This window comes from Nycticebus coucang, chromosome 19, assembly GCF_027406575.1.
Source record: "Nycticebus coucang isolate mNycCou1 chromosome 19, mNycCou1.pri, whole genome shotgun sequence".
In the NCBI taxonomy this organism is placed as follows: Eukaryota; Metazoa; Chordata; class Mammalia; order Primates; family Lorisidae; genus Nycticebus; species Nycticebus coucang.
This window is the reverse complement of record NC_069798.1, coordinates 69,856,482-69,879,240: the sequence shown is the minus strand read 5'-3', so window position 1 is coordinate 69,879,240 and position 22,759 is coordinate 69,856,482. Positions and strand designations below refer to the sequence as shown.

Below are 22,759 nucleotides of genomic sequence, written 5' to 3'. Positions count from 1 at the left end.
CAGCAAAGGAAACAATCAACAAAGTCATGAGACCATGTATACAATGGGAGAAAAAACAGTACGACCACTATGAGGTGACCACCCAAGGGACTACAGCACACTGGTCAACCAACGGGGGCGCTCAACACCAAGGACCGGCCGGCTGTGCTCAGAGCGGTTCACGTCCAGTCTGTGGAGGTCAGGTCAACTACGGAGGTTCTGTTGCACTTGTAAATGACCCATCTGACAAGGGATTAGTAACTGGAATATATGCAGAGCTTCAAAAAATCATGTATCTGATTAAGAATGGGCAAAGGACTTGAATAGACATTTCTCAAAATAAAGCATATAAATGTCCAACAAATCTATAAAAAAATGCTCAACATCATTAGTTATCAGAGAAATGCAAATCAAAACTACAGTGAGATATCATCTTATCCCACTTAAAATGGCTTTTACCAAAAAGAAGAAAAAAAACAGACAGTAAGGAATGCGGGTGATGATGTGGACAGAGGGGGACTGTACGCGCTGCTGAGAGGGGTGTAAATTAGAGCAGTCACTACGGAGAACAGAAAATACAAACCCCACCCGACCCAGCAGTCTCAGTGCTAGCCTCCTATCTGAAGTAAGGGAATTCAGTACGTCAGAAAAAGCATCTGCACTCTCACCCTTACTGACGCACTACTGACAACAGCCAGGATTTGGAATCAACCTAAGTGACTATCAACTGGTAAATGGATAAAGAAATTGTAGGAAATATATACAATGGAATATCATATAGCCATAAAAAGAACAAAATCCTGCCATTTATTATGTGTATGGAATTGGAGAACATTATGTGACGTGAAATAAGCCAAGCACAGAAAGACAAAACTGCCCTGTTCTCACTGATACATGAAAGCTAAATATTAAAAACAACTGATCTCATGAAGACAGAGTGGGATGACAGCTACCAGAGGCTGGGAAGGGTAGTGGGAAGGCAGGGATAAAGTGGGAATGGTTAAAGAGTGCAAAAATATAGCTGGAGTGAACAATACTGGATAGCACAACAAAGTGACTATAATCAGGAAGTTAGAATATACTTTAAAATAACTAACAGAGCTGAATTGGAATGTGCCTACCACAAAGAAATGTTAAATGCCTGAAGTGATGAATACCCAACACCCTGATTTGATTAATCCACCTTGTATGCCTGTATCAAAACATGACATGCATTTACCCTGTAAAAACATACAACTATTATGTACCCACGATTATTAAAAATAAAAAAACTCTCAATATACCATTTAACCTTCATTCACACTGAATTATATTTTATTTTAGTTTTACCTATTGACTGGATTATCTTTCCTAGAAGATAAAATACAGAAACTACATAAAAATATAAATTTACATGTAGAATTTAATAGGTGCTATGATGTGAATGTTTGTGTCCCCCAAGTTCCTATGTTGAACACTATTCTCAATGTGAGCGTAGTAAGAACAACAGCCTTTAGGAGGTGATTAGGTGGTGAGGGCAAAGCTTCCACAAGGCGGGGAACTGCCCAACACCTTCCTTCTGCCATGTGACGACACAGCCAGGAAGCGCTGTGAGAGGGAGCACCCAGACACTGTACCTGCCAGCACCCTGGTCTCAGACTCAACAGCCTGCACACCTCTGAGAAATAAATTTCTATAATTTATAAGCTACCCAGTTCATGGCATTCTGTGATAGCAGCCCAAATGTACTGAAGCAATAAAAGTTTATTAAGCTTTTCTCTAGTACTTAGAAAAAATTGTTTTTCTAAAGATTCTAGCAAAACTGTATTCTTTTTGGCTGGTTTGGATTGATTATAATAACATTGAACTAAAAAGAACTTAAAAGCTGGTATTTTCTTTTCCTTTTTAATCTAAAAATTAAAGCAGCCCAAATAATAATCTGTCACACTCCACATGGGAGTCCAATGCTGGAAACAACAAAGAGCACTGTGCGTTTCACACGGACTCCCGTCACCTTCAATAGTGCGACTCAGGCAGCAAGGTATCTACAAGGACATATATATGACTATCTTCACCCAGGCACAGTTCTCTTGGAACCAAGAACACAATTTTAGCAGTAGTTCAGATGCAACTAGGATTTTAATCTTAACTATGGAACACAATAGCTCCCAAAGCAAAATTAGGCTTAATGAACATTTCATTATTACCACGCCTACAACTATTTAACTACACAGACCATAAAATTCGTAAAATACCAATGCTCAGTAAATCGTAAAGACACCTTCCCGTCCCTCTCACCTAAGTCTGTTATGAGAATCGGCTCTTGCAAAGGAATGTCAGGCACTGGGACGTCCGTCTTGCCCACACGAACCTTCACGGGTTTACGCTGGTGCCTCACCTTCCTTAATTCCGTGTGTTTGAAGTGGGAAGCAATGTGAGTCTTCCGATGGCCTGAGGTTCGAAATTTTTTGTCACAGTGAGGACACGCAAAAGGTCTAACTCCTAAAAAAAATAAAAGCACATTTAAAAATTATTTCAAGTAATTAAACCTCAACAGTGAATGCTAACATAAAATATTTCTAATATTAATTTGAATATTCTATTTGTTATTAAATGCTTCTAATTTCAGATATTATTCATTAGAGTTTCCCCTTGTTGACAGGGCATATTATACACGTTATGGACACCACAGCATGGAGTCAGAGCACTGCCAGTAAAAGGAGCACTTACTGTTTTCGAGACAAGCCATCAATTGTAAAGTACAGATACTCCAACAACTAGAGTCCTTCAGAATTCTACAGTGTATAAAACTGCGCTCTCACAAACTGCCATCTGCAAAGCAGCATCACAATGCCCACTTCCTGGGTTGTTGCTGGGATTATACACATTAATGCTTAAATAGCATTTTGCAATGTCACGTATTTTATAAACAAGCAATAAATGGTCATTGTTACTGACCATAAACAATAATGACAATAATAATACCCTCTTAATGATCCTATACTACTGTGCCCACTTTCTGAACAAAATTTCCTTCTTTTATTACTTTACTGGTAAGTGAAAAATGTAGATCCCAAAGAAAGACGTGTTTTTAAAAACTAAATTTACTTTTTTGAATGCTCATCAATATGGTCACCCAGCCAGGGAGCCTGGAGGGAACAGGGAGATAACTGCTCATGAGTATATGAGGGCCCGGTTTCTTCCAGGGAAGAAAAAACGTTCCAGAATCAACCATTTGTGGGGTTGCACAATTCTGAATCCTACACTGTAAGAACGTGAATTTTATATGTGAATTATATCTCAGTAAAGCTGGGGTTTTATTTTTATTTATTTAATTTTTTTTTTTTGCAGTTTTTAGCTGGGGCCGGGTTTGAACCCACCACCTCCGGTGTCTGGGGCCGGCGCCCCACTCCTTTGAGCCACAGGCGCCGCCCAATGAAGCTGTTATTTAGTAAAATTAGAGCCCAAACAAAAAAACCATTTCATGCCTTAATACAGATTAAAAACACATCCGAATATAGGCATTGTGGTCTCCCAGCCCCTCCCGGCCGCAGCTAAAGCCTCCAAGTCCTTGCAGGCGCAGGAGACGGGCCTCTCCCTCCGAAAGCCTCTCGGACCCGCGTGCTTACCTCCGGTCCCCACGGGCAGCCTCTCCACCCTCTGCAACAGACATGCACAAATGTCGCCTGTTTAAAGCCTCCCCAGTACACAGTTAGTGCACAGAGGTCAAAGTCCTTTGTTCTCCACCCTCAGGTACCAGGCTGCAGAAGGCAAGAGGAGGGAAAGAGAAGGGCGAGCTCGCGCCGCCCCGCGCACCTGTGTGCAGCCGGATGTGCACCTTGAGGCTGCCCGAGGTGGAGAAGCTCTTCATGCAGTACTGGCACTTGAAGGCCTTGATGCCCGTGTGCGTCTTGATGTGCGCCGTCAGCGTGCTCTTCACGGCGAAGGCCCGGAAGCACTGCGGGCACTTGAAGGGCTTCTCGTGCGTGTGGATGCGGATGTGGCGCACCAGGTCGCTGGGCTTGCGGAACTCCTTGGTGCAGTAGGGGCACACGTGCCAGCGCACGCCGTTCTCCTCCCGGACCGAGCCTGCGCGACAGAGAGGCACACGTCTGCGGGGCCGACCCATGTGTGGGCGGGACGGCGACAGCCCTGCCGGGCCCCCCAGGGAGGCTCGGGGTGCACCCTCCCTGCAGAAAGACGCGCACTGGCCAGAGCTAGCACAGCGGATTGCTTACGGGGACAGCTGTCATCTCCTTGATCGCTGGAATTGTCAAGGGCTACGTAGGATTTAATCTTGCAGGAGACCCAAACGGTCTGGACCACAGGCCTCAGAGCACCTGAGGGACAAGACCCCTATCTACACAGACCAGGCGCCGCCGAGCGCTCCCAAGCAGACAGCGAAGTGACAAAACGACTTCAAGCCGAACCCAAAGAACACAAAGGGAAGGATGAGATCCGAGTTAAGGATCTATTGAACCTGATATCACAAATAAAAAATACTACAAATGCACAAAATTGTAAGCAACGGTAAGCTCTTATGCTCTGAAACATAAATAAAGATAAACGGTAAATATGAACTCGTGATCAAATCTAAATGTTGCTTTCTATAATTCTAAATATTGTTATGCAGCTTTGAATTACATTAAAAATATTCCTACCAGGGCGGCGCCTGTGGCTCAGTGAGTAGGGCGCCGGCCCCATATGCCGAGGGTGGCGGGTTCAAACCCAGCCCCTGCCCAACTGCAACAAAAAAATAGCCGGGCATTGTGGCGGGCGCCTGTAGTCCCAGCTGCTCGGGAGGCTGAGGCTGGAGAATCGCTTAAGCCCAGGAATTGGAGGTTGCTGTGAGCTGTGTGACGCCACAGCACTCTACCGAGGGCCATGAAGTGAGACTCTGTCTCTACAAAAAAAAAAAAAATATTCCTACCAGAAAAAAAACCACTAATAAAATCCACGGAACTGTAATGAGCCGGCAGTCCCTCCTGCGCCTGTGGCTCTTGCGTCCCCAGGCCCCAAAGGAGCGCAGCAGAGCCCGCGGAACCAAGCCCGGGCCTGTTCTGGCCGCCAGTGACTCACCGCGGGCAGCGTACAGAGCAAACACTGCTGGACACAGGGGTGATCCACGCCCTGCCCAGGTGGAGCAGGACAGCTAGACTAAACCGCATGCAATTTAAAACGCACTAAAATTGTTTGTTTATGGAATTTTCCACATTACATTTTTGGAGCTCAGTTTACCTCAGGTGACCAAACCTTAAAAGAGTGAAACTACAAATAAGGGGGAACTGCTGTGGAATGATTTCTCCCATATGAAAAAATCAAGGAACAAAATTCAGCAGAATCACTTTTTATTTTTAAATTTTTTGGTAAGACTTATGCATCTGAAATTATAATAAATAAGACATCTACAGAAATTAAAAAGATAATCAAGGTAAAGAATCATATAAAATCAAAGATTTTGGCCATGGTAATGAAATTCATTAGAATTTCATTTAACTGAACCGTGCTTAGCCACATCTGTACAGACATAATTTTCTTTGGAGACTTTCTTATCAGTAATTACACGGAATTCTCCATATATGCAAGTGAATCTGTAAAGGAAGAGAATGGGTTTTTCCTAATATAATATTCTTTTTTTTCTTTTTTTTTTTTTGGCCGGGGCTGGGTTTGAACCCACCACCTCCGGCATATGGGACCGGCACCCTACCCGCTGAGCCACAGGCGCCGCCCCCTAATATAATATTCTTTAGGACAGTAATTCACACAGAAAAGGAAGTTGGATTAAAAAAATTTTTTTAAAAATTGACGGAATAGAAACGAGGACAAAGAAAGGAACAGAAAGAAACTACAACCATAAAGCAGAAAACAAGGGAAATGGTTCTAAAATGAAAAATATTTTTTGTGATATTGCGTATTTTAAAGAAATCTAAAACTCAAGATTGCTAAAAACTAATAGGCAAAAATTATTTCAGAAATGTACATAATTACTTAAAGGCTTATCATGACAAATTAAAAATGCAAGGTATAAAATGATAGGAAATGCTCAAGCAGGGGCTCAAATGAACAAATTTAAAAATAAAAACAAGTATGACAGAACTCTGATAGCTTAAATTAGGAAATCACCCCAGAAAACAGAATTTTTTCCACATTAAAATATTTCTGTTATTACATAGGTCAGACTACCACCCGGTTCTAATTATTTCTAGGAATAGGCTGGAATAGAGACTACAAACTGTGCTCGTTTCTCCAAATCTGGCCCACATAGGTTTTACCTGGCCCACACAATGTTAAAAAAGGAAAACGGAATCCAGATTTCCAAATCTGACAAACTGAAGATCTGGAGAACCAGATCTGCATTCCTACGTGGCAAGCCTCCTGGAGCTGAGCAATAGTTCCCCTCTTCAAACATACTAATAAATTTAGATAGAAAAACATGAGTATGAACTCATGCTTCCACATGAGAGGCATCTGCTAAAACTCAGTATCTAGTCTTAAAAAAAAAAGTCTGAAAAGAAAGAAGAGGTGAATAAAATATACAATTCTATTAACTTTTCAACTTAATAGAAAAATACTAAAAGCATTCATATTAAAGTCAAGGAGAAGAAACATCCACTGTAACTGCCACTGATTTATAGTTTTCTAGAGATACTAGTCAAAGACATAAGAAAAAGTATGTAACGTAAACTAGAAAGAACATATAAGATCATTATTTACAAATGATATAATCATATGATCTAAAAAAGCTAAACTCAGAAAGATGCCCAAGTTTGGGAGGTTTTAATTATTATCTCAGTAGATCTGGGGGGACAAGTGTTTTCCTATGTGGATGCACTGTATAGTGGTGATGTCAGAGCTTTTAACCCATCACCTGAATAGTGAGCGCTGTACCTAATAATTTTTAGTTCCTCACTCTGAGTCTCCAAAGTCCATTTTCCTACTCTTTATGACCGCATGCATCCACTGTACAGCTCCCACTTACAGGTGTGTTCATGAGGTATTTATTTTTCCATTACTGAGATACTTCACTTAGGATGATGACTTCCAGTTTCATCAAAGTTGCTGCAAAAGGCATTCTTTCATTCTTTTTTATGGCTGAGTACTATTGCGTGGTTCTATACCACATTTTCTTTAGTCTTTGGCTGGTGGCCACTTAGGTTGGTTCCATGTCTTTGCAATTCTGAAACATGCTATAATAAACATATGAGCACACATGTCTTTAATATAATGACTTCTTTTCCTCTGGGTAGATGGAGTTGCTGGATCAAATGGTAGGTCTACTTTTAGCTCTTTGAGGAACCTCCAAGCTGTTTTCCATAGAGGTTGTACTAGTTTACATTCCCAGCAAGAGAATGTAAGTTTTCCCTTTTCACCACATCTGTACCAACATCTATTGTTTTTAGACTTTTTAATAATGACCATTCTGACAGAGGAAAGATGGTATTTTAGTGTACTCTTTTTTTTCAGGTGACAAGTATTTTATTTTATTATTTTTTTTCTGTATGGGCATATTTATTTTTCATTTACACAGTTGTATACCATTCATATTCTTCTGCATCTTTTTTCTTTTTTTAATTATTTTTTATTAAATCATAACTTTGTACATGATGCATTTATGGGGTTCAGAGTACTGCTTCGATATACAATATGAAATGTTGACATTGAACTAAGTAACACATCCATCACAATCAGTTCCCTGATAATTAATGATGTTGAATATTTTCTCTATATGTTTGTTGGCCATTTATCTATCTTTTTTGAAAAACACTCTGTTCCTTTCTTTTGCCCACTTTTGGATGGGGGTTTTCTTTTTTTTTCTTGCTAATCTGAATCCCTTGTAGATTCCGGATATTTAGTCCTTTGTGAGATGTATAGTTTGTGAATATTTTCTTCTATTCTGTAAGCTGTCTGTTTACTCTGTTAATTATTTCTTTAGCTGTGCAGAAACTTGGTAGTTTAATTAAATCCCATTTATTTATTTTTGTTTTTTTGTTGTATTTGCTTGGGGGATCTTAGTTATAAATTCTTCACTTAAGCCAATGGGCCTGTGTCCAGAAGAATTTTTCCTAATTTTTCTTCCAGAATTTTTATGGTGTCAAATCTTACATTTCAGTCTTTAATCAAGAAGGCCAAGTTTTAATACATGAAATTCAACACCCTTGCAATTTAAAAACAATATCCAGAAGAAATTTTAAAATTCTATTGAAATATTTGTTAAGAAGGGGAAAAAAGATGAATTAATAAAAATGCATACCGGGCGGCGCCTGTGGCTCAAAGTGGTAAGGCGCCAGTCCCATATGCCGGAGGTGGCAGGTTCAAACCCAGCCCCGGCCAAAAAACCCACAAAACAAAACAAAAAAAAAAAAAAATGCATACCTATACCTTGCTACAAAGACTAAAAGTTATAAAGATGTCAGTTCTCCCTGATTTATCACTATAAAGTATATATAAATACTAAGATGACTGACTTTTGGACTAAAGTCTTTGGAACTTTAGCAGAAGATCCCAAAGTACATCTGAAAAAATACATACGTGAAAATGGTCAAGAATACACCTTTAGTCTCAGCACCTGTAGCTCAGCGGCTAGGGCGCCAGCCACATACAACAAGGCAGGTGGGTTCGAACCTGGCCCAAGCCTGCCAAACAACAATGACAACTACAAAAAATAGCCGAGTGTTGTGGTGGGCGCCCGGGGTCCCAGTTACTTGGGAGGTTGAGGCAAGAGAACAGCATAAGCCCAAGACTTGGAGGTTGCTGTGAGCTGTAACACTACGGCACTCTACCCAGAGTGTTGTTTTTTGTTATATTTGCTTTGGGGATCTTAGTTACAAATTCTTTGCTTGTCGCCAGGGTGACACAGTGAGACTCTGTCTCAAAAAAAATAAAAGATAAAAAAGACTTCCTGTTATTAAAGTACACTAAAAGATACCCGAACCTATCAATAAAAAGAAAGATAAGCAGAGTAGAATAGAAACCAATTTGGGGAGTATAAAGTGTGAGGAAGGTAGCATTACACTCCAGTGAGGAAAATATGTGGGTCATTATGAAAGTTTCAAGATACACAAAAATCAAGAAATATAAAATCTACTGAGACTGAAACAAGTGAAGCCCTCCCAGCAACACCAATAAGCTGAGCAAGGTCAAACTTGCACTGGTGATCAGAAGGGATGCTATCAACTAAGTTTCTTGGAAGTGAAATAATGGACCGTAACAGTCTGTCTCAAAACTTTTGTAGTGATCCACATATGACTTATTTATTAACAAATGGCATTTGAATAGCTGGGTGGCCACCTGAAAAAAAATAAAATTGAATCAAAGATTTAGTGTAAAACATTATACAAGTGATAGACAAAAGAAGAGGTGATGTTTCCATAATATCAGTGTTGAAATCTAAACACCACATGAGCCCAGAACATAGGACATTGGCAAACTTGGCTATATAGAGACAAAACATTTCTCCCCGTTAAAAAGTTTTCTTTGTAACTCAAAAAAGCAAACAAATTAGAAAAGAACGTATAATTGACACTCAAGTAACTTGGAGCTTAGGGGTGCCAACCCTGTGCAGATGAAAATCTGCTTATAACTTCTGACTCCTCAAAAATATAACTACTAATAGCCTGCTATTAACCAGAAGCCTCAACCAGTAACATGTCAGTCAATTAATATGTATTTTATATGTCATATGTACCTGGCCCAAGCCTGCCAAACAACAATTTCTTTTTCCTAGCTTACAAGTAAGCTTTTTCCTTACTTACAAGTAAGCTAGGAAAAAGAAAAAGTTACTAAGAGACTCAGAAGGAAAATACACTGACTATTCATAAAGTGGAAGGGGCTCCTCCCTCAGGTCCCCACCCGTGTCATCTTCACATTGAGCAGAAGGAAGAACTGGAGGGCTGGTTTTGTGTCTCAGAAAGGGCAGTGGTGAATGAAAATCCACATATAAGTGGAAAAAATCCACATATAACAATAGATAGCTCAAACCCATGTCCTTCAAGGATCAACTGTATGCCACAAATTTAGCTCACAAAATACTACTATCTTTAACATATCATGGCCGATACAAACCAAGATTAGTCTAATGGAAAAATACAATTACTCTTGAACATGAAAGTTTCCTGACCTTACTCCTTAAAAGAGAAATACCAATGAAAACTGATAGCCTTTTTTGTTTGTTTGTTTTGAATCCTCTTTTTATTAAATCGAGTTATTCTTTTCTTTTGTTTTTTTTTTTTTTTATTGTTGGGGATCCATTGAGGGTACAATAAGCCAGGTTACACTGATTGCAATTATTAGGTAAAGTCTCTCTTGCAATCATGTCTTGCCCCCATCAGATAAGTAACCAGCAAGATGACGGTGACGCCCACCAAGTAAATTTCCCTAAATTTTGAAAACAATTGCTTGTACAGGCCATGAGGAAACAGACACTTCCATACAGTGCTGTTGGGTGTATAAATCCACGCAACTCAATGAAAGGAAATTGTAAACATCTATTATCAAGGCCTGGGACTGGCTGGTCTCTGGCCCCAGCCTATCTAGTTATGTTCTGGACAAGGACAGCTGTGCTATCTTTGCTTAGGAACAATTGCTCTTAGATGCCTGAAGGCTATTTACTTTAGCTGAGATGGGGGGGATAGTCTTTCAGAGAGTAAAGCGGTCTTCTTAGTAAGATAGATCTTAATCTTTAGCAGAGCTTAGTGGTCTTCAGCAGAGAGAAGCTGTGCTTCTGCAGGCAGGAGAGGAGACAGAGTCAGAGTAAGCACATCTGTGATAGAATGTGCATGCTCCCGACTGCCTTCTCCTGCAGCCTACTATAAGTCTGATCTCCTGCCTCTCAACACCACCAAGTCACCAATGCTCTCATGTCGCGAGCTCTCATGCTTGTTAGGAGAGCTAAATCCCTCTCCCTGCCCTTTTCACCAAGGTGTTCCATTATTGAGCTATACAGGTACTTCTTATAACTCTCACTCCTAGCCATAGGCCATACAGGCCGCTACAGTCTATCAAAATTATAAAGGTATGTACAAGTGTTTTGTTATCAACCACCTTACTTACATAAATAATGAAATCTGAATAAGGTCTGTAGATTGGACCTTGGATCAATTTTAATTTCCTGATATTGATGATTCCACTATGATTATGTAAGAAAACGTCCTTGATTTTAGGAAATACATACTGAAGTATTTAGAGGTAAAGAAACATTATAAGTCACTTTCTGAAAATTCAGGTAAAAAGGTAAGCAAATGGGGGCAGTGCCTGTGGCTCAGTGAGTACAGCGTTGGCCCCATATATGGAAGGTGGCAGGTTCAAACCCGGCCCCAGCCTAACTGCAACAAAAAAATAGCCGGGCTTTGTGGCGGGTGCCTGTCATCCCAGCTACTCGGGAGACAGAGGCAAGAGAATCGCTTAAGTCCAGGAGCTGGCGGTTGCTGTGAGCTGTGTGACACCGCGGCACTCTAGTGATGGTGATAAAGTGAGACTCTGTCTCTAAAGAAAAAAAAGAGTAAAGCAAGGGCGGCGCCTGTGGCTCAGTGAGTAGGGCGCCGGCCCCATATACCGAGGGTGGCGGGTTCATACCCGGCCCCGGCCAAACTGCAACCAAAAAATAGCCGGGTGTTGTGGCGGGCGCCTGTGGTCCCAGCTACTCGGGAGGCTGAGGCAGGAGAATCGCCTAAGCCCAGGAGTTGGGAGGTTGCTGTGAGCTGTGTGAGGCCACGGCACTCTACCAAGGGCCATAAAGTGAAACTCTGTCTCTACAAAAAAAAATATAAAAAAAAAAAAAAAAAGTAAAGCAAATGTAGTAAAATTGTAACATTTGGGGGAATATTGTTTTTGAAACATTTCTGTTAAAACTATTTTAAAATTAAAACAAAGCAATATTCATAGAATTTACCCTTTGAAATCTCTGCCACTTCTAGAAGTGTCCCCATAGATAAATTCCCACGTGTGAAATGGCAAGGCCACAGAGGTGCCGGCTGCAGCTTTAATCCTCTTAGCAAGTTGAACACTGCTGAGGTGTGGGACGTCTGGTGAGAATCACAGGGTCAGACCTTGAGATTTGGACAGGACTAGATTACAGTAAGCCTTACCTGCCACAGAAGAGTTCTTGGAAGAAAAGGAAATAGCCTAGATGTGCTCTCATCACGGTCCAGTTGGCTCCCAGGCAGGAGAACACTCTAGAGGACCTGGCCCAGCCAGCTAGTGTTGGGCATCAGCTGAGCACGAGGGAGAGGGTGATAAGGGCGAGCGCTGCACCCTGCTAGCTGGCCCTGGGCAGTGCAGGTGGGATGGTGTGGCCAGAAAGACGTCTGTGGATTCTTCTGTGAGATCGGAGGATGCCTACTGTAATCAGAAAACTCCAAGTACAGCAGCTGAAGGGGATGTGCTCTTCTGGGGCAAAACCTACATGCTGGTTCTGACAAAGGGCTGGGATTGGCCTGAAGCCTGCCAAGTATTGCAGATTCTAGGCCAGATGACACTCAATGAAGGCAAAGTGAAGTCTCATTAAGTACAAATATTCAGAACTGCTGTTCAATAACTGATTAGGAAGATACTCATTTCTTGGCTTCAAGCTCATATGCTGACTCCCCAGCCAGAGAAGACCTTTATATGAAACACAGCTGCCCAAGCCATCTTCTTGCTTTCTGACACAGAATGTCTCACCGAATGGCCCAGGTATTACCACACTTCCGTGGAGGTGATGGTTCGATGGCTAGTGTTTCACAGGACATGATTTAGACTCCGGTAACATCAGGAGTTAGCTCCTATTAGCACAACTCTGTGACACCAGAGTTCTTCCGAGCAGTTTGTCACATATGAAGTTTTCTAGGCTGAGCCTCGGTGCATTACACGATGCATGTGAACGCAGAACTAACTGCTCACCTGCCATCTCGACTAGTCAGCCCTCTCACGAAACAAACAGACCCTTTCACTGAGGATATTCTGAACAGAACATGACTTACTAGCACTTTCTCCACCTGAAAATGGTTGCTAATCCTTGTTGAATACCCACAGTCAAGTATGTATTTATGAGACAGCTGGAGTGCTAATGATTGGCGGCAAATAGCAGTCAGACTTAGAAAGGGAGCAAGCATTAATGAGGAAACTGTTGACTCCCCTAGTGGAAAAGTTTACATTCTGTTAGAAGACCTGATTGTGGTACCAGGTGAAGGCAGGTGAGCATCTCTAGGAGACAGTTGTCTCAACCACGCTGTTGGGCTTGCCAGGGGACCCAGCAAAGCCTGCACAACCAGCTGACTGTGAAGCAGCGAGGGCATGCTGGTTCATCAGGACCGCTGCAGACAGTGCCACCTTCAGGGCGCCTTGCCAGAGGACAGCCTCAGGGGGGTGTTCCTGCGGGTTGTCACATCAGGGTTATTTGCCTGGGGGAAAAGCCCTTCCATTCCTTAGTCTGCTCAGATTTGTGTTTGGAGACTGTGCAGGGGGAGACCCCGTGAGCTTCTTCCTCCTGCCAAGCAGATTCCAGCCAAGGCTGGGACACAGGAGCCCGGATCAGTGGCAGGTGCTCACTGCTTTGCTCATGCAGCTGTTGAAAAGCTGCTCCAACCAGCAGAAGAAAACACACAGCTTGCTGCCTCCAAGAAGAGGTGTGGGGAGGAGTCACTTCACTCCCCTCACACAGCCGCTGGCAGTGGAAAGAGCAGAGGCATGACAAACCAAGAAGCACAGGAGAGCGCAAGCGAGCAAGTGCAGGTCACTGTCACCAGAGGAGCAGCTGAATGCCAGGTTCAACTGCACAGAAACTTGTCTTTCAAAGTTGCAGAACTCAGAAGAGGGACAGAGGGACCAGAGGGACTTGCCTATCTTGTGACCAGCACATTACTCTCAAGTGGCTCCAAGCACCTTCAGGACACATCTGGGCGCTGACAGACGTACCAACTGTACTGGCTCATCTGGACAACAGTCCACTCAGATGCAGCCCAGAATGCGTGCAGGGTTCCAGGGACACCTGCCCTCTTGCAAGTCATTCCAGAAACAGTTCAGGACAGGCATCAAGCACTTCAGTGACATGAGGATGAAGTTGTTTGGTTTGTTTTTTGTTTTTTTGGAGACAGAATCTCAAGCTATTGCCTTGAATAGAGTGCCGTGGCGTCATAGTTCGCCGTAACCTCCAATTCTTGGGCTCAAGTGATCCTCTTGCCTCAGTTTTTTCTATTTTTAGTAGAGACGGGGTCTCTCTTTTGCACAGGCTGGTCTCAAACCCGAGAGCTGAAGTAATCTACCTGCCTCCGCCTCCCAGAGTGCTAGGATTACAGGTGTGAGCCACTGTGTCTAGCCAAGGATGAAGTTTTTAAAAAATTATTTAAGGTGCTCCCCACCTCTGTCCATGACCAGGAGTTCCAGTGACTTAGGATGGACCACTGTTTTTGTGCCATTCACATTGGTATTTTTAACACTGCTTTTAGCTTATGGCAGTATATTTGCCTGGAAGTTGAAATGGGTATAATCTTCCCTAAAATATAGGTATGTGATAAGAGAAGTCGCCTGCATGCTGACTTAAATTGTTCTATGTAAAAGCACTGTTAAAACATACAGCAGAGCTATCCCAGTACCTTATTTTTTTTAACTTGAAACTTTAAGTCCTTCAGGAAGACCACAGCAGTGGAAAACAGTGTACTTGTTTTCAATGCTGAATACTAATGTTAAAAAGCTTCATCGTCTTTTGTGTATGCAGATAAAAGTAAAGATGGAATACAACTAAAACTAATTTTTTGCAGTTAGTAATCATAGTTCTTTAAATTGTTTCAATGCCAATGTATATTCTACCAGAGAAAGTGGCTTAATTAATTAATTAAAGGAAAAGGCTAATCTGGAGACCATTCTTCTAAGTAAAGTGTCACAAGATTGGAAAAACAAACACCACACGTACTATTAAATTGGAACTAACTGATCGACTCTGGTGTGCATATATGGATGAACACTCATTGGAAATCAAGCTGGTGGGGGTGGAAACGGGTAAATTCACAGCTAATGGGCACCATGCACACTATCTGAGTATGGCATGCCTATTGGCTTGACTCAAACTGTACAAAAGCAACTTATGTAACCAAAACATCTGTACTCCTGTAATATTCTGGACTTTTAAAAATAAATACATAAAAGTAGATGCTGGTATGATATAATTTTTATCAAAACAAAATAAAGACAATAATTGGTCAAGTGAATCCAGCAATGTGTAAAAAAGAAAATATAAAGGAAGAAAAGGAAAGGATAAAAGATCACAGCCCAGATAAAATGCATTCTCTGTCCATACTAAATCAGTTATTCTAATTTACCACATTGGACATTAAAAATATGATCGTAGCAGTAGACGGAAAAGAGCAACCTCTTAGCAAAAGTAACAATGTAAGAGAACATCCTAACTCTGAAAGATAACCAACCTACAGTAAACAGCCAACCTCGGGTATGAGACACTAATCATCCCCTTTAAGAATCAGGAAGGAGGCAGACCCCTGCCGATGCTTCTCACGACACCAGAAAAGTCCAAGCCGCTAGACAGAAAGGCTGTCCCTCTTCACATACAACACAGTTGTCTGCATGGAAGCCCAGTGTCACCACAAACTGCTAAAATTAAAACAGGAGGACGTTAGGTTTAAAATCAATAAACAAAAGTTAATTACCTTTGTATATACCAACAACAAATGGGAACTTAAAGGCAGTTTACAAAAACAAAAAAAGGAAGGTAAAAGAGTAAGTCTAATAGAAGGTTTGCAGAAGCTTTGTGTACCAACCAAATGACATCAACAGAGAGACATTCAAAGATACAAAAGAAATGGTAATGTTGGCCCTTTTTATCTGGGGGGTTCCACATCCACAAATTCAACCAACAGGTCAAACAATATTCGGGACAAGTAGATCTGTACTGAAAATGTGCAAGTATTTTTCTGTTGTCATTATTCCCTACACAATACAGTGTGACAACTACTTCTGTGGCATTTACATCGTGTTAAGTGTCACCCATCCTCTAGAGATGGAGAGTACAGGAGGATGTATGTAGCTTATACACAGATTCTGCATCATTATACATCTGGGACTTGAGCATCTGTGGATTTGGGTATCATGGGGTTCCTAGAACTAAACCTCCACAAGCACCAAGAGACAAGTGTATTTCAAAGACATCAATTTTTGTAGCTAAAGACCAGGATAATCCCGAAGAGAATGAAAGATAATCTATTGTATGCATTTCAAGAGCAGTGAAGTAACGGAGATGCTGTGGTGCTGACAGTAACTCAAAGAAACAGAACCAGGAGTCCAGATCTGGACACACCTGGAGGGAGACCAGGCCTGCATCAAACTGGAGTCAGAAACAGAACCAGGAGTCCAGATCTGGACACACCTGGAGGGAGACCAGGCCTGCGTCAAACTGGAGTCAGAAACAGAACCAGGAGTCCAGATCTGGACACACCTGGAGGGAGACAAGGCCTGCGTCAAACTGGAGTCAGAAACAGAACCAGGAGTCCAGATCTGGACACACCTGGAGGGAGACCAGGCCTGCGTCAAACTGGCGTTAGAAACAGAACCAGGAGTCCAGATCTGGACACACCTGGAGGGAGACCAGGCCTGCGTCAAACTGGGGTCAGAAACAGAACCCGGAGTCCAGATCTGGACACACCTGAAGGGAGACCAGGCCTGCGTCAAAGTGGCGTCAGAAACAGAACCCGGAGTCCAGATCTGGACACACCTGGAGGAAGACCAGGCCTGCGTCAAACTGGCGTCACGCATCACAGGGGAAAGGACAGGTATCTCCATCGGTGGTGCTGGACGAGTTATCAAACATGAGAAAGTCAAATTTCAATCCTACCTCTTATCATACACAAAAATAAATTCCAGGTGAGCTCACGAAGTAAACATGAAAGCCAAATCTTAACACACGTACTTTCGTTAGAACACATGAGGAAATTTAACATGAGTAAGGAGAGATTTCTTAACACAAGATGCCCAAACTATAAATAAGAAGACCAATCAATACAACTTCATTAAAAGTCAGCTTCTCTTCATATGTTCATCAAAATATACCTAAAAGAAAAAAATACCTTAAAAAGAGTAAAAGGAGAAGTTCAAACTGAAGAAAATATTTGAAACACCAATAAACAATAAAGTAACAAATCAGTAAGAAAAAGACAATCCAACAGAAAAAGGAAACAGGGATCTATGGGGAAGACAGTAAATGACTTTTCAAGTCCCTTCTAAAATGTAAACCTGGGTAACAGAGAATGGTTAAAACTTGCCTCTTGTGACCTGTGCACAATTTCTGTGTGCATGACTACAGCCAAATACACGCTCATCTAAGTGTATGGGTTGCATAATTAATAGCAATATCCTAACAAAATTTAATACTACAAAATGGTTAATATGTGAAAACACTTAAAATGCAATTGCGAAAGTGATCCTTAGAGCAGAAGGTTCTCCTGTCTCATCTAAATCTAACTCCACAGCTGCTTGCTTCACAGAGGGAGTATCAATAGTTGGTTCTCCTCCACCATCTCAGTGATGGAGTTGGTTCTCCTCCACCATCTCAGTGATGGAGTTGGTTCTCCTCCACCATCTCAGTGATGCCTTTGCTCTCCTCACACGGCCCAGCAGCTTATTTCTAAAGTCAGGGCACTTCCTGCAGGGAGCAATCACCTGACGTCCTAAGTGTAATCTGAAAATTACTCTATCTGACTTTACACTGCTACGCATTGTCGATGGGACTCTTCACTCACATTACAAACTCCTAGTAGGTCATTACTCTTTTTAATATTTGTGTATTTATACAGTATGTTAGATTTAGTAGATGACGGGCACTCAGCTCAAACTAGATTACCCCATCTTAAAAAATTAAAGAACGATAAAAATTACACCGAATTAAATATTCAAAACAGAACCCAAAGAAAATCTCATGAACTTTTAATATTTTACTATCAAAGAATTTTACACAAATAAGATAAACTGTTAAATTTTCAAACTGCATTTATCTATGTCCAAATAAATAAGAATTTTTGAAAGTTTTCTAAAACACATTCATATATAGAAACTGTGAAATAATACAGAATAATAGGTAATCTGTGTGAATTTATACTAAAAGACGAAAGCAGTAATAAAAAGATCTCTTGAATTATTCAAAGCATATGTAAAAATCCAAACATATTCATGTACTTATTTATAGAAAAATTGCAAAGGTTGCAAAGAATCTGACCAAGAGCAAATGTAACTAAGGGGCCCTCAGTCTCCATGGGGGACTGGTTCAGGATCTCCCACAGACAGCAACGTGCCTGCCTTGCACATAACACGTGCACAGCCTCCACACACCTGCAACCATCTCGAGATTGCTGGTCCACCTAATACGATGAAAATTCTGTGTAAATAAAGGTTGTACTGTATTGTTTAGGGAATGATGACAAGAAAAAAGTCTGTATGTGTACAGATGCCTTTTTTCCCCCTGAAACATTTTCAAACTGTGATCGGCTGAACCCACAAATGTGGAACCCATGGACAGAGACAATTAGAAAAATCAAGCCTATCAGAGATACAATCACATGCATGTTACAAGAAGAAAAAGAAAAAGGCTTGCTACAGGAAATTAGAAACAGCACTCAGGGTTAATACATTTATTTTTCAAAAGCAGGTGAGCCTACAAACCACAGCATCTTGGAGCCTACATACTGCACTGGGGCAGCAGGACGCCCCCCTGTCACAGCACAACACAACGAACCAGAGCTCACAGCAATGACCCCAAGTCATGGAGAAAACAGTTCACAAACCACACTGTTTGGTCTAAGAAAGTCAAGTCTGCAACAACTTTCAGAAGAGTTTCCACACAAAATAGTTACACCATTTTCATACTTAAAGGAACAAATCATCAGCTTTCTAAAACACTTTCCACTATGATTTTTAAAATGCCAATGCTTGACTACAATAAATTTCAAACTTTACTAAAAATTCACAATGGTTTATCTGTCACAAGGTGTATGACAATTATAAAAATATTTACTGAAATTTTATTATACAAACCTCTTAAAAAAAAAAACAAAGCAAATTCTACCAAAAATATTCATTCTGATAAAACTGAAAAATCAAACAGTAATAACTTGATTTGGCAGAGTATGTCCAACTTGGGGATATAATTAAGGTTAATTATAAGCACTTAAGAAAATGTTAGGACTATGATTCAAGAATGGTTTTGCTCACAGTCTTCCCAGGACATCAAATGATATTCTGTCTTTGGAGAAGTATTTTCAGACATAATCACGATGCTAAAAGTGTACTGGTCATCGAAAATTTTCATCAAAAGAGCTATCTTTATATAGAAACATGCCCCCAATCACAATATCAGAAAAGAGATCATCTTTTTATTTATTTATTTTTTTACAAAAATGCTGGCTCCAACTTGCACTAAGGATCCCATTTAATCTAAAATTACTAGAAGTGCATAGACTTGCTCAGTCCTCTATGTATGTATTTAATTTATTCAAGTATTTCAGAAAGTCATGCACATAATCTTTACAAACTCAGTGTGCAGAGCACTCCAAATCAGAACCACTGCAGGAAGCTCCCTTGCAACTCCACCCTGAACTCCCTGGCTAGTGGGGGTGCAGAGGAGGAAGCTCAGAAAGCCGCTGTGATATCTGGAGGTCTGGAAGGGGCATGTTGCAGTGAAGCCCACCTTCTCAGTCTCAGGGGCTGTTGCTACCTGGGATTTTCAGGGAGGGAAGTCTGACATCACTCCTTACCCAGCAGCCTGCACACGTGTAAGAGCGCCTTTAATTTAGCACCCTAACTAAAGACAACAGCCCGGGGGCCTCAGAAGAAACCCTTCCCAAGGCAGTGGGTTTGCACAGTATAACAGCAACACCCAAGCACTACACCCTGTGGGGCTCCTGGAAACCCCGCAGCATAAACTGTGTAGGTTCCAGCACTTTTTCACTTGAAGAGAAAAGGGCCAGATGAAGGTGAAGAGCAGGACTAGTGTCACATAGCTGGACAAACAAGGAGCTCACCATCACACGGTTAACGAGAGGGTACACTCTAGGGAGGCAGCACTAACAGAGACGGCAATGCTACTCCATGCTTCCCAGCAAGACCCCCGCAAAAAGTTTTCATAGGGACAGTTCTGCCCAAAAGATGGGTATCTATCTTACCCAAGAACAAGTCAGTGAATGTCTGCTCCTGCGCAAACAGCCACATTGTGCTCTGCAGGACATTTGGAAGTGAACAGAATGTGATCCAGACCAGAGCCAGCTAAGGAGCTATGCAGAAACACCTCAGACCGCATCTGCACAACAGCTCACAGGACCGGATGTAAGAACGTGGACCAGCCTAAGTGCCACACAAGGTGGGGAGAGGCAATAGTTAGCTGGCCTTGAAGGATGACCAAGATTTGGCAGAGAACAGAGGAAGATCAGGAAGAAGACAGTCTTGAAGCAGAAGACAGCCTGCAGAAAAGCATGATGTTCTGAAGACACGGGAATGTTTATAAACAGCAGGAATCCAGCTTGACTGTGATGTGAGTCTGTACCCAGAAGAGCAGGGGAAGGGAAGCTGGAGATGCAGGGTGGACAGGTCATGGAGGACTCAGCAGCCAAGAGATGGATGAACGTAACAGCAAAGGGCCAGGCACGTGAGGGAGCTGGGCTGGGGCAGACACCTGCTCAGGCAACATTTAGATGGGACAGGAGGAAAACACTGGTCAGGAGATACCAGGACCACAGCCACACCCAGGAAGCCTCTGGGGCAAGAACGGAAGGAAAGCAATGGGCTTGAGCCTAAAGGAGACGCCCAGACACAGCTGACAGAACGGCAGGGACAAGGCAGGTTTCAGGCCCTGTGGACTAGTCGGGAGGAACTCACCAAGATGAGAAAAGAAAAGAAAGAAGTGTAAGAAATCCTTTTTAAACAGTAATCAACTACAGCGAGAGTCGAACATTCAGGGAGCGGAATATTTCTTAAAAACAAGCCATATACTATCTAAAATGTCCAAATATTAAAGCCTATAAAAATTACCAGGTAGAAATGGTGATTTCTTCTTTATAATTCTTTTTTCTTTCTTTTCCAACTTCTCTGAGCTCTCCTGTTCTTTCTCTTGCTCCGCCTCTCCGGGGTTAGTCTGCTCATGGGACACACTGGAGACGTCTGGATCCCGAATCTGCGTTCCAGAAGCCGTGGCATGACTGGGGTCGTTGGGGTGTGCTGCAGCTGGAATTGAAGACAGCCCACTGTTTTCTAAGGCTTGCTAAGACAGAACAAAACTAAAAGGTTAGAAGAGACGATGCCCAAATCTGCCTACCAAAATCAGTCACAAAGATCTCACAAAGCTATACCTATAGAATTCTAACTGCACCCCAGGAAATAAAAATCTGTAACTCCAAGTGATCACACACACGTGAGGGTTCCAGGTCCCTGAGGCTGTAACAGCCCTTTTGATATCTGATATCTCATCCCCACCCAAAATGTGACAACCATTTACGAATTAATTAACTTTATTTTTTGAAATCTTACCCCAGACAACTGTCATTGTCTCTAAATAGGTCCCTATTTGGGGCATAAAGTACACTAGGTTTACCTTTAAGATACTGACTGTGTAATAACATCCCCAGACTCCTATGCTCCTGACCAATTTCTCAGCATGAAGGCAGGGAGGTCAGTTTAACAAACACCAGAGGAGAAAGTGAGGGGAAGGCACCTCAGTGTAGAAATAAGCTCTGTGCTCCCCTCGCTCCCCTCTGTCACTGAGCTCCATGCTCCCCTCCCCTCCACCACTCCCCCATAATGCTGCGCTCCCCTCCCCTCTTCTTGCATAGGCACAGACACTGGACAAGTCCTGACATGTGCAGAATTATAAACACCTACAACCATCTCAAAATCATACACCAGAACCTTACGAACAAATTATTTCTTCCAATCTATCAACAGATCTAGTTCTGAAAGGCCTATTCTCATTCAGTAAATTCACTTACAGAGAAAAAATAAGGGCTTTCAAATTTTTTAATTTGTAGATTAATAAATCGTTTAGAATTTTGCAATGTCCATAGCAATTAGGTAAGCCTATTTGTCTCATGGTAATTTTTCTAATTAGAATACGACTATGCGACAAGCCCTGCACGTCTGTCTTCAGTGACCGCCTGGTTTCTGCAGACCACACATGCACAGATTCCGCGCCCTCGGGCAAACGTGCTTCACCTGTAAGATGTCCTGGCTGATGCCCACTGTGATACTGAGTTGCTGCCCAGGCTGAGGGGATGGGTGCGACTCCACTGGCCCCGGCTCCGAGAGCTCCAGAAGCTGCTGGATGACATCAGTCACTGCCTGAGAATTCTGCTGACTTGGGGCTGACGTGACTTGAGCTTCTGTCTGCTGAAGAGGTAACGTCTGAAAAAGTGTGGCCTGAAAACGCAATATTTTCATTAAAAATACAGGTTTGTTCTTCAATTAAAAAAATAAATAGGCAATACCCTCTTTACAGCATTAAATCTCAACATGAATTTTAAATATGATGAGTCGCTGATTTTTATATTAGGCACAATATCGGCTCTTAAAAGAACACACTCATAGAATTGTTCAACTACCATTTTTTTAAAATGTTTTAAGTGGGAGTAGAGTTCAAGATAGCAGATTGAACACACAAACCTTCATCTTCTTGTCAGCCCATTAAAATGATGTGAAAGAATTTACAAGCATAAAGTTACAAACTTTTTTTTGAGACAGAGTCTCACTATGTCGCTCTGGGTAAAATGCTGTGGCATCACAACTCACAGGAAACTCCAACTCCTGGGCTTAAGCGATTCTCTTGCCTCAGCCTCCCGAGTAG

The 22,759-nt window shown here is 41.9% G+C and overlaps 1 protein-coding gene across 5 annotated transcripts in view; it reads right to left on the bottom strand.

Annotated features, from left to right (window-relative positions):
- ZNF236 (zinc finger protein 236) overlaps positions 1-22,759 on the bottom strand; it is a 139,471-nt gene that overhangs the window by 57,607 nt on the left and 59,105 nt on the right. For all 5 annotated transcript variants that reach the window (XM_053571725.1, XM_053571722.1, XM_053571726.1 and 2 more), the window contains exons 8-11: positions 22,132-22,335; positions 20,956-21,184; positions 3,775-4,047; positions 2,257-2,460 (exon numbers count right to left, since the gene is read on the bottom strand). In XM_053571725.1, the coding sequence (XP_053427700.1) occupies positions 2,257-2,460; positions 3,775-4,047; positions 20,956-21,184; positions 22,132-22,335 (910 nt within the window). The remainder of the gene's footprint in view (positions 1-2,256; positions 2,461-3,774; positions 4,048-20,955; positions 21,185-22,131; positions 22,336-22,759) is intronic.